We start from the raw sequence: 11,932 nt of genomic DNA on the forward strand, positions 1-11,932 counted from the left end.
TCTGCTACTATTAAACTGTAGAGATTGTAATGAAAGTGAAAATAATGAATTATCAATCTCATAAATTCTGTTAATAATACGAAACGTGAACATGGCCAAAACACGGACCCCTGGAAACACTAGAGGTGGGATCAGGTGCCTAGGAGGAGTAAACATCCCCTGTCAACGCACCTGCCGTGAGCCTCCTGTGTTGATCAGGTAAAAAGAGTAATCCGTAGTCAAATTGGCATAAAAACAATAGTCTTTCAATTTGTATGAAATTTGTGGGTTAGTAAAAATACAACTCAATGATAATTTCTATTTGCAAACAAGGTCATTATAACGACCGTAGAATTTGCAAAATGCTAAGTTTAATAATGAGATTGTAGGAAACCTTGCAACATCAACTTATTTGTCAGTAGCCTGCTTCAGTTCATTGATTCAACAATCTCATATCTCTGATTTTTCCTGTATAAAAAGAAAGTCACGAGAGCTTCATCATAGATGCAAACTAGGAAGACACAGAGAATATGTCAATGATTAGAAATATAGCGAATTGGGCAATTAAAGTTTTAAGGAAACAAAAACAAAATTTGATCAAATAGATGTGTTTAACTATGACTGTTTGTAAACATATTTATTAACTCTTTTAAATACTTTCATACTATGTAGTATCATATACACTGATGTCTTCAATAAAGAAACCAGCAATACTGACGAAATTTCTGTGCAGGGCAAGTATGATTTTTTTTCAATCTGAAACCCACAAATTCATTTTTCGTCCGGGGGCTGAACTAGCTGCCACCAAGGCTCCACCCTATAGCTAGACCTGCTAGGGCCTTAGGCGGCGGCCCCCAGACCCCCTGTCGCTATGGTTTTGCCCCACTATCTAGAATTTAAAGTCTAACTATGCCCCTTCTATTGTACAAATATTTTACTATCAACATTCCAAATGTAGACGACAAAAGATTATATCCATTTTTCCTTTTGATATTTAAGCAAAAGAAACATCGTAAATATTATGTGTAATTGTTTAATCTTGTTATCAGCATGCAAACATTCGTGAACACCTCGACTCGTGACTAAGCCAGTATAATAATAAAACCCAAAACAAATACATTAAACAGGACAAATTTTTATTATGTCATCTCAGACGTGGTTCTTTGCCATACTTCTTGTTACTGTGGTATTGCAGATTGCATTTTGTGAAGTTGTGGTCACCACGAAGTACGGAAAAATCCGGGGCATCGCCAGTAACAAGACTAAAGCCTTCCTGGGAGTACCCTACGCGGCGCCGCCAGTAGGGAAACTAAGGTAGCTTGAACACTGCTTTCTATAATAATTCTACTGTTCTGTGTACAGAATTTACATAATGCTATTTAAAGCAGAATGCATACTTGCATGGCTCTCACACCGAAAGTCGAACACAATTATGGATATTATATTAAAATTTCTAGTGTTTTACGTACTACATGTACTAAGATTGTCAGTTTTCATCGTCAGTTACCACATCTTTTCTTATTAATCTTATCTCGATAGTTTTATCATTATAACCTAATTTAGTTAGAGTATGCCCGCGTACATTTGATACTATAATGCATATATATTAAAAAGAGGCGTTGAAATTTGGTACAGAAATGTTAAATACAGTGTCTAATATTTTCCTGACAGTTTGGCATTTCTTTGGCAAAACATATGTCCTTATATTAGTCTTTATAGAAAAACAAATAATATAAATAAACTGTCAAAATTAATTTTCATGTAATTATGTAAAGTTAATATTTAAAAATAGAATTTCCATGGTTTGTAGTACCAAGATTCAAGATGGTTCCCAGCCTCCAGAAATTCTTCACAAATCGATCGCCTTTTACTGATTCTATTGGAAGTCATGATGATACTTAATCTAAATACATGTATATGTATTAGCCTTGTAATACAAATTTTCAAATATAACAATTATATTAGATGTAGACAATCTTTGCACACAACTTTTATAGATGGAAGAACCCTGTTTCTGTTGCGGCGTGGTCACCCAAAGTTTACGATGCCACAAAGGTGAAACCCGGATGTCCCCAGAAAGGCTGTGAGACGATGAACCCCGTCCTTGTCTGTCCTGAACAGGTGATATGAGCATCACTATGAATTTATTTATTTCATGCGAAGAAAAGTATCAGATTCATTCAATATGATCGATCGACACTTACTGCTGGAACTGAGTTCTGCAAACAAGTACATTTTAGAAAATAATTTTACAAGTATGATTCATTATTTAAAAAAAAAAAGAGATCAGTACAGTTCACTGATGTACACACTTTATAATTTTCAAGGTATTTTTGAAAATGTGTTAGCATTTTTAGATATGCAGTCATGCTGTAACTATTTCTCATTTTTAAAAGACAGCAGAAGACTGTCTCTATCTTTACATATGGACGCCATTAAGTGCTAATACAACTACGTCATTTCCTGTTATGGTGTACATCCATGGTGGAAACTTTGTTCACATGAGTGCAGATTCGTTGCTATTTAATGCCGAGGAACTTGCCTACAGAGGACAAGTTATTGTGGTTACCATGGATTATAGACTAGGTACGTAAATTTCATTCTAAAGGACCTCTCTATAAATATGTTTACAATATGATCTTTCCCCCTTTGTCATACCAAATCCACTCGGAGTTTTTCAATTTTGATATCATTAATCTGAAAAAGAAATCTTTGAGTAAATCTATTTCATTTACTTAAAATATGTGATAATACAAAAATACGACTCATGCAATGATAGCAAGGTTATATGCTTTGCTAACAAGGTCAATTATAACGACCATAGAATACATGTATATGAAATGCTGACTTTAAACGAGGTTGTTGAAATCCCTGAAACATCAACTTATCTGTCAGTAGTCTGCCTCTGTTTAAAAATTGATCGTACTCAGTGCATGTTCTTGAGAAAGTCTGAAGTTTACAGCAGTTAATATTTTGGTGAGGAGTGAAGATAGGGGCTTGGAAGAGCATTCACTGGACCAGGTAATGTATCTTTGTATGGATTTTTATGAAGTTTAGGAATCCAGTATAGGTAGGGTAGATCGTTCCCACCTTGGTTGACTTTAATATTAAAAAGTATTAAAAACTGAAATGAGATTTTGAAGAATTTCATACTTATAGAAAGTGAACTGTGAGTATAAGTTGGATTTAAGTAGAATCAATTTATTAGTTATATAGTTTTGTTGTGACCGGTACAGGATGATACCTGCTTAATAAATTTCACACTTGGCGAGGTGAAACCAGGCATCATCCCGTATCCAGTCCCTACAAAAAACTTTACCAATTTACCCCAACCGATGACATAAAAGTATGTAATTAGGGTGTCTATGGTTTGTACTATTGTTTCTCCACGCTATATATTTCATAACTCCCGCACAGTGTCTTTTATGACGTCACGTTGTATACAACATAATTATGTGTATAAGTATTACACTCCCTTCAATGGTAGACAAGGATTTCATCGAAAAATCATTAGAGATGTAAATTCAAAGGCACTTGTTTCGTATGTACAGGTCACCCCTTCTCATTTTTACCACAAGGTACTTAATTTCAACTACCCTCTATTCAAACTCGTATTTATCAATTTGTCAATCATTAACCTACTTTAACAAGACATACTTATCAAATTGTCTCAACACATTTTAAGATAATACACGGGATACATCAACTTCCGGTTAGGCTTTTAGTGTTGGATAAAACCAGAGACTTGGAGCTTTTAACTCTGAAATCTCTGGTTTTATCGTACATTTTAACCCTGAGTAGGTCAATGTTTGATTAATTAATAAAATAGGAGTTTGAAGTGGGGATGTCTGAAATTGAGCTTGGGGAAAATCCCAACTGTTAATTTTTTTGATGCTGTGAATTACAAGTAAAAAATTTTGATGGCATAATACACAGGAACGACTTGTCCCACAAGATAATTAAAAATTAATAGACGTAGTTGATTTTCATCAAGGAACTGCCATTTATACAGTTTTAAAACTTAGCAAAGGTCAAAGGGGGAAAATTTGCTTATTTCTTAAAAATGGCTACAAAGGGAATTAATACATGTACATTTTAAAACCGCGAATTCGTAAAGTCACACTCGTACAAAGTATGCAGTTACTGTTTGTGAAGATTTCGGTAATTGCGATGAAATTGTTAAATCAAAACATTAATTCAGTAACACATTTCCAGGCCTTAGAGGGATTTTATTTTTATAATTTTTAATTGCGGATGCTTTTTTGAAGGTAACAGGAGTTTTAGAGTGTAACTAATACATTTTGCCCCTCCCCCTTCAAATACAGTACATTTTCTAAGAGAGAAAGAGAGTTAATTATTGCTGGTTTGTGGTATTTGATGTTCCAGGGGCTTTGGGATTCCTTCTAACAGAGGACCGACGAGCTAGCAGTAACTACGGTATCCTTGACCAAAGACAAGCCATGAAGTGGGTCAAGGACAACATACGAGCATTTGGTGGAAATCCTAACATGGTAAGGTACTTCATTCAAAATGTGCTAAATGTAAAAAATATTTATCAACATACAAAAAAAAATAAGCTGACAATTATAAAAAAAAATAAATAAAATCCTTCTATATATAGGTGACCTTGTTTGGTCAGAGTGCGGGAGCCCAGTCCACTATCGCCCACTTATTGAACAAAGAGAGTAGTCAATATTTCCAAAGGGCCATTGTTGAGAGTGCTCCATTGAGTATTCCATTCAAAACAGAGGAGGAAATGATTTTCATCAGTAATATGCTATTTGATCAATTAAATTGCTCCCCGAAGGACCTGGATTGTCTGAACAAATACAGCGCTGATGATATTGCGGAAGCTCAATTAAAAATCCGTAAATATCCATCCTCACTGAAACTTCTGGAATTTTTTGAGCCATGGGTCCCGTATGTTGACGGAGTAATAATACCATCACAACCTTTGGAAGCATTCCGAAAGGGACTTGTCATAAATAAACCATTAATGATGGGAACAGTTACAGAGGAAACTCGGATATTTATTTATGAGGCGTACAATAAGTCTTTGCCAGCCCTGGAATATAGCCTCGCGCTTTCTCTGACGTTCCCTAAGAAAGCATTAGATGTTTTACAGATGTATCCACCAACTGTGGAACCGGATCAAAGGGATGGACTACAAGTTCCTGCCACCGATTTCATCTTCACATGTTGTACCAGAAACTTTACACGAAACGTCTTGAAACAAAATGGCGGACTTGTATGGACTTACGTGTATGACCATGCATTCTCCTTCCCAGGGTGGGGTAAATTTACTTACTGTGAAGGACATGTTTGCCACGGCTCAGAAATTCCATTTGTTTTTCAGTCCAGTAAACTTGGGAATTTCACAATAACACCAGACGAAATGAAGCTGTCAAATTCATTAATAGCGTACTGGTCAAACTTTGCCAAAACAGGAAACCCTAACCAGGGAGCCTCAGTTAGCTTACAATGGCCGGTTTATGAATCCAAATCATTGTGGCCTCAGATGTTTTTCTCAACACCCTCGAATTCTGTAAAAAGCTCGTACCGCAGGGAATATTGTGACTTTTGGGATTCTTTAGGATATACTCCTTCAGGATAAAATGGTTTTAAATTAACACTTCTTAATCTCCTTATAAAAGGCGAATGGAACTTCATTACTATGTATAAATGTGCTTGTACTTTTCACGTTAGGTGCCACATCTTTACAACGGAAACCGAATAAAAGATATTTTAACATTACTTTAATTTTGATTTTATTAATAGTGAAACAAGTTTTCACCCTACCCCACCCCCCCCCCCTCCCTAAAAAAACTCAAAAAGGAAGTTAAAGAAAAAATCTCGCATTTTCCCCGTGGCCTAGTGAATAAAATGCATAGATGATATAAATTTATTTATATGTCAGATGCACAAAATTTGCGAAGTGTAACACTATCGTGTATCGATACAGTCATAATTAAGTGTACCTCAAAGGTGTTCAAGGAAGAAACAATTTGCAAGAAAATTTCTCCATTCATGCAGGCGAGAATCTGGATTGTCCTCAAACAATTTTATGACACAAATGCATATTTTTCTGAGCGCAAATTAATATGCATGGACATTCATAACAGAATTCTTTTATATATTCACTTCATGTTAAAGTTTATCTCGAAAAAAACTTAACTTGAAGTACATATCAAACTGTATCAAATATGAAAACTCGCACTTTATACACAGGAATATCTGCATGGACATCTCAGAGGAGGTGTCTTTTGAGAACAATATGCTGGAACATATGAGAAAAAAATCAGGCAAAAATATACCGGTGATATAAATATACTCCCTGGGCTGTTATAAGACGGAGGGAGTAAATTAATCATCCTGACAGAGAATAAAACTTCCAAAGATTCTCCAAACTTAATACAGTGTATGTTGTTGAAGTCTATGTTTTAAATCTCACAACCACTAATCTAATGACGTCTCTCAACAGCTCAACTATGGTGTCACAGCCTATGTCACTGTGTTATGAAAAGACGGAGGCAAAGAGAAAATTGAAAAATATGTAGTAAACAGAAAATTTAAATTATATTTTGTAGTTGAATATGGAATTTAAAATATTAAAAAATCCCGCCTACTCGCGAAATAAATTCCATAACATTGAATATCCTCTACATGTTTTTATTGTTTAATTATATGAATGCTTAGGCTGAAGTGCAGAGAAACCGTATACATGTACATGTATGTTTGCTTAAAGCTATGCCTTTGAAGTTTACTTTTCCATTTTCTCGATAAAACAAGTTATAACAAACGTATTGATGACCCAAAATCATAAAAAGTATCGGTAACAGTTTACAAACGTGGTTTTAAGTTTCCTATAATTCTACATTTGTAAATGCAATACGAACATAGGCATTGTCAAGTTATTCTTTACCTTGTTTTGAGATGTTTCATGTTCGTCATTGCTTAGTGTAAGATGAGATGTAGACAAATTACATTGCAACACAGACACTGAACGGTACATATTTCTCTTATGAAAAAACTTAAACCCTCACCTTATAAATCAAACCTAGTGATTTGTAAGGTGGGTTAAAATCTTTTTTCCTATAAGAAAAATATGTAACGTCAAGTGTCCATGTATTCCAAGTAGTTTTATTTAAAAATGTACTTTTTTATATCTTAAAATTTTAAATTTACTTACAACAGAAATAGAATTTTGCTTATAGGGTTAGTTATTGTTAAACTATGAACACACAGCAAATGGAGCCAAATATTTATATATATAAATTTTGTTCATAACGGAAATGTCATTCTTCAGATCTAGAAGTGTTAAAATTGCCCTCAACTCCCAGATCATTTGAAGGAAAAGTGACAAGGTGTCATCGATTTCAACTGCAAACATTGATTTAGAACAGTGAAAGACAAATTTAGAAGACTCTCTACTTACTTATACTTATTGATTCATGTATACATCTGCCGTATTGCCACGGAGAGTGGCTATAATAATGGAGTGAGCCAACATCAGAGAGAAACAGAGGGGAAGCACTTATTATGACCAATTAGGTGCATCAATAAAAATATATTGAGATTGTGTACAGAAAGTAGAAAGCTATCATTGATATCGGCTTACGATGAAGAGCATGAGGCACTTAGATGTCCATTTGATGTTGAGAACGTGTGTGGCTACTGGGATTAAGATATCTCCGCTGTTAAATTGACGAGAATTTATTTCCTGGATAAGTGATATCCAAGGCTATTTTATCACACTATATTGTCCTGATGTCACCTTTTTTGATATAAGTACAGTACTTTTCTTAGTAAAGGATAATAGTTGTGTATTGCTCTATTTCCGTTGTGCGTTTTTTTTTTCATTTCCGGTGAACTGAGAAAAAAACAACATTTTAAATCATCATTCTAGCAAATGGCAAGTGGTTATTGCTATACGGAAGACTTAACTAATTTAACAAATCACCTCTCGGAGAAGCACTCCGTGGCACCTTCAGCCATAATGTTCAGCCTTGGTGTTGGTGGGAACGTTTTAGCGATATCCTTGTTGATAAAGCATTCGAACACTCACCATTGGAGTGTGTTCTATCGTCTTGTTGCAGGACTTACTGTCACGGATCTTTTTGGGGTTTTGTCGAGCTCACCTCTTGCCTTCGTTGTTTACAGTAACAAGTTCCGTTGGGTTGGTGGACAACCTGCCTGTGACTACATGTCCTTTGTTTTGATTTTATCCAGTGTATCCACAATGCTCATTGCGACAGCTATGTCTCTAGACAGATTTTTTGCAGTGTGGTTTCCATTTTTGTACAAATCAATGGAAAAAAGAAGACGAGTTCATGTTATTCTTGCGTCTCTTTGGATATTTGCTTTACTCATTTCGAGCCTCCCCCTAATTGGTCTTGGGCATAACATTCGCCATTTTCCATGTACCTGGTGCTTCTTTGATTATTTTGGTACAACACCGACAGATATTGCATTCTCGATTATTTTTGCATCTCTTGGAATTTTCGTGATTGTGAGCTCTAGTATTATCAACATTTTAGTTCTGATTAAAATAGTAAAAGAGGCTAAAGGTGTGAATAGAGGGATAAGCATCCGAAGTAGGAAAGGTCAGAAGAGAGCCAGAAGGAATGAGTTTTTTATTATGACTTTCATCATTGCTATTTTATTGACCTGTGTCATCTGCTGGATGCCATTAATGGTAATAAATATCAAACTGTTCTCAAAATTAAATTTTTAAAAAATCTATATATAAACGTATTGCGAATTTTATCGGATTTCATGTAATAATTGGTCGGAGTGTTCAGTATTATGTACTAGTACAAAATATTCATGAACACTTAAAAAATCATTTAGTATGCAACAAAATCTTAATATATGATTTTTTATTGTCTACAAGATCATGTTTACTACATACATTTACATGTATAAAACAAACCATACGTTGCTCAGGAAGACATCGAAGTTGAATACAGTGCATTACATACATGTGTATGTACATTGCGTACATGTTCATGCAATTACTCTTTCGATTTCGTCTTACATTTGAACTAGAAAATACATTTGTATTTCGAATAACATTAATCTTGATTCGAATTTCAGATAAGAATCTTAACAAATGTGTCAAAGCAACAGGTTCCTGATTATTCTTCCGATCTTCTGGGGTTACGATTCGCCTCCTGGAACCAAATCCTTGATCCCTGGATCTACATTTTACTGCGGAAGGAGATGCTGACGAGACTGTATAAGTTGTATAGGAGACTGTTTACAGACACAGACGTGTCAGAATTTTCTTTAAATGCAGAAAAATCTTATGCAATTGACAATTCTGAAGTCTGTCACAAGGCGAAAACGATAAACAATTCAATAGCAAGAGAGGAGTATTCAGACACTAACGACCGACAGCGTCCGTCAGGCCAGGAAATGACTTTGTTACTGTGCAATTCAAACAAACCACTAAATAACAGTGATGGAAAAGGAAATAAACTTGAACTTAGCTGATACCTTTTGTCAATATATTAATGATATTTAAGTTATCAATTGATAATTATCTCCCAAAATGGATACATTTAACAATGCAATTATGTTCTCAAAAAGCATTTCAGCTAACTCAAATTAGAAAGCTTTAATAAATATTAAATAATCATTTAAAAATTTAATTGAAATATTAATAAACTGAATAAAAAGAAATTACTACAACATGCACTGATATAGTCTACAAATAGTATTTCTTTTTCAAGGATATAGTGCGCAGACCCGGTGTAAATATTACTTATAAATGTACATATCTTGTCCTTGCATTCTTTGAACCATGGATCTACATTGTAGATGTAAATGCATTCTTTGATTAAACACAATGGGTTTTATCTATCTAGCAGAGATTCTCTAGTATTTTACTTACTTTGTAAACCAAAAGATTAGAGAAATTCTGATTCTTCAAATAGGAAATGATACACTGTAAGACATGTATTTCAGAACATATACACATGTACACACTTCACCATTTTCAAAAAAAAAAAAAAAAAACAAAAAAAACAAAAAAAAACTCTTTTCCAAAATACTGACCCTCTTGAGTTTTTTTCATCTGATTTCAATAAGAATTGGAACAAAATAGGCTGCTCCAAGACATAACAATCAGTTTCTAAGATATGCAAACATAGATTTTATAAAGAATTGAATAAAAATTTCAAATTCTTTAAAATGCTGTTATAAAGCCACATACAGTTTGACTTAAGTTCAAGAGGACATGATTCATTTGTAGATCTATTACTTCAAATTACACTATTTTTATGGGGGGGGGGGGTATATTTTTCGACATTTAGTTTTGTCAAGGTTTCTATAGACATAATTTTTCATTTAATATGCTTCTCCTCCTGTGGTTCTAGTCTGATTTGAATAAAACTTGGATCAAGTTTTGAAAATTAAGATTCATAATTCTGTAAGCAATTTTCAATAAGAAAAGTGAAAATGGCGAGGGTACCATAGTTTTTTCACTTAATATAAAAGCTTGATTTTATAATAACCTCAATTCAATCAATCATTTACTAACATATGTATCTGCTATATCTGCATCCGCAATTATACGTTAATGGTACAAGAAAACTGTGATTTATCGTGATGGAAAGTTGGTAATGAAACACTGAAATTAATCATTTAATTGATCGAAGTTGAGACCTGAAACTACAGACATTTATGGCCGAATTTCCCTCAAGAGTATTCATATTGAGTTACGTTGCCTGACCATTAATAATGAACTCCAAACACACCTCATCCTTCAGCGAAACAAATCAAAATAATGGCCTGTCTCCGTAATTTTTAGCTCTTCTTTTGGAAATATGCACCAGAAACGTGTCCGTTGTCCATCGTCTGCTTGCTCGTCTAGCTGTCTGTCAGTCTCTCTGTACGTCCGTTCGTCTGTTACGCTTTGGGGTACCCATCTCTTATTAAAAACTCCCTCTATATCACTAGATAAAATTGATTGAGATTTTCACAGAATCTTTCTTACATACATGTACATATAGTTCCATGGTGCACCTCCTATTTTACATTTCGATCAGACTTTGGGGTTACCATTGCAAAACATGGACACTGTCATTCTTTCTATAATATTTTGGGTAACCATATCTTATCCTTATCTCCTCATATACAAATGAATATTATTTAATGAGACTTTCACAGAATCTTTATTTCAAAGTCCATTGTGCACCCTTTTCTTCACATTTTGATCGGACAGATATTTGGGCTTCTCCGTAGTAAAAAATTGAATTGGCCATTATTCTCATATTTGAGCAGGGGTATCATTTAATTTGCGATCTCACTGTTCATAGTACTTCTAGTTTTCTTCAACACTTATCATTATAGTTCATTATATAAAGAAAATGATAAAATCTCAATATATGTAAGAAAATGTTAATAAAAATATTAATTAGGCATATTCTAATTAACAAAATTGATAATCAATATATTTTAGGACAAAGAATTATAGGCTACTTGCGTTCCGAGTCAGACCAAAAGCCTATAATATGAGTAGCATTTAAAAAGAAGTGTTTGTAAACACAGACGAACTTGTGGACGGACACCCCGATCACTATATGCCACCCACTTTTTCAAGCGGGGGATAAAATAACATGGGTAGGTGCCCCTAACTTTTGAATCAAGTGACATTTTAGGAGCATTTTCCGGTACTTAAATGCTGAGTTTCAGAGCCCGAGGAATGGACTACCTTAATGAAGATCATTTATATAGTTATAAAAATCAAATAATGGTTAATTTTTTTTTTTTCAATGCGATACATCGTATAGTTTTGACCTGAATAATCAGAAGGACCTGATTAGCTCACTTTCAAATTCATTAATGTTTATTATCGGATATATTTTTAGAGAAACGGTATGACTACAAACAATAATTTATAAAACATTATTTTCTACCCCTTCTTTGAATAAGACTAGTAACAGATTTA

The 11,932-nt window shown here is 34.1% G+C and overlaps 2 protein-coding genes across 2 annotated transcripts; both read left to right on the forward strand.

The window, feature by feature from the left end:
• The first annotated feature begins 1,120 nt into the window (after positions 1–1,120).
• On the forward strand, positions 1,121–5,733 carry LOC133187766 (cAMP-regulated D2 protein-like). The gene is made up of 5 exons (XM_061323167.1): positions 1,121–1,293; positions 1,977–2,100; positions 2,376–2,565; positions 4,366–4,490; positions 4,601–5,733. The coding sequence occupies exons 1-5, from the start codon at positions 1,121–1,123 to the stop codon at positions 5,591–5,593; spliced, it is 1,605 nt and encodes a 534-aa protein (XP_061179151.1). The 3' UTR covers positions 5,594–5,733.
• A 2,155-nt stretch (positions 5,734–7,888) lies between these two features.
• Positions 7,889–9,474, forward strand: LOC133187944 (thromboxane A2 receptor-like). The gene is made up of 2 exons (XM_061323340.1): positions 7,889–8,674; positions 9,076–9,474. The coding sequence occupies exons 1-2, from the start codon at positions 7,889–7,891 to the stop codon at positions 9,472–9,474; spliced, it is 1,185 nt and encodes a 394-aa protein (XP_061179324.1).
• Positions 9,475–11,932: the final 2,458 nt, after the last annotated feature.

Source organism: Saccostrea echinata, unplaced genomic scaffold (genome assembly GCF_033153115.1).
Source record: "Saccostrea echinata isolate AGI-Se365-2 ecotype Australia unplaced genomic scaffold, CSIRO_AGI_Sech_v1 ptg000015l, whole genome shotgun sequence".
Lineage (NCBI taxonomy): Eukaryota > Metazoa > Mollusca > Bivalvia > Ostreida > Ostreidae > Saccostrea > Saccostrea echinata.

Coding starts and splice junctions, on each gene's coding strand:
- LOC133187944 (XM_061323340.1), top strand. CDS start 7,889: ATGGCAAGTGGTTATTGCTATACGGAAGACTTAACTAATTTAACAAAT. Junction 8,675..9,075: donor TCTGCTGGATGCCATTAATG/GTAATAAATATC, acceptor TTCGAATTTCAG/ATAAGAATCTTAACAAATGT.
- LOC133187766 (XM_061323167.1), top strand. CDS start 1,121: ATGTCATCTCAGACGTGGTTCTTTGCCATACTTCTTGTTACTGTGGTA. Junction 2,566..4,365: donor TACCATGGATTATAGACTAG/GTACGTAAATTT, acceptor TTGATGTTCCAG/GGGCTTTGGGATTCCTTCTA. Junction 4,491..4,600: donor TTGGTGGAAATCCTAACATG/GTAAGGTACTTC, acceptor TTCTATATATAG/GTGACCTTGTTTGGTCAGAG.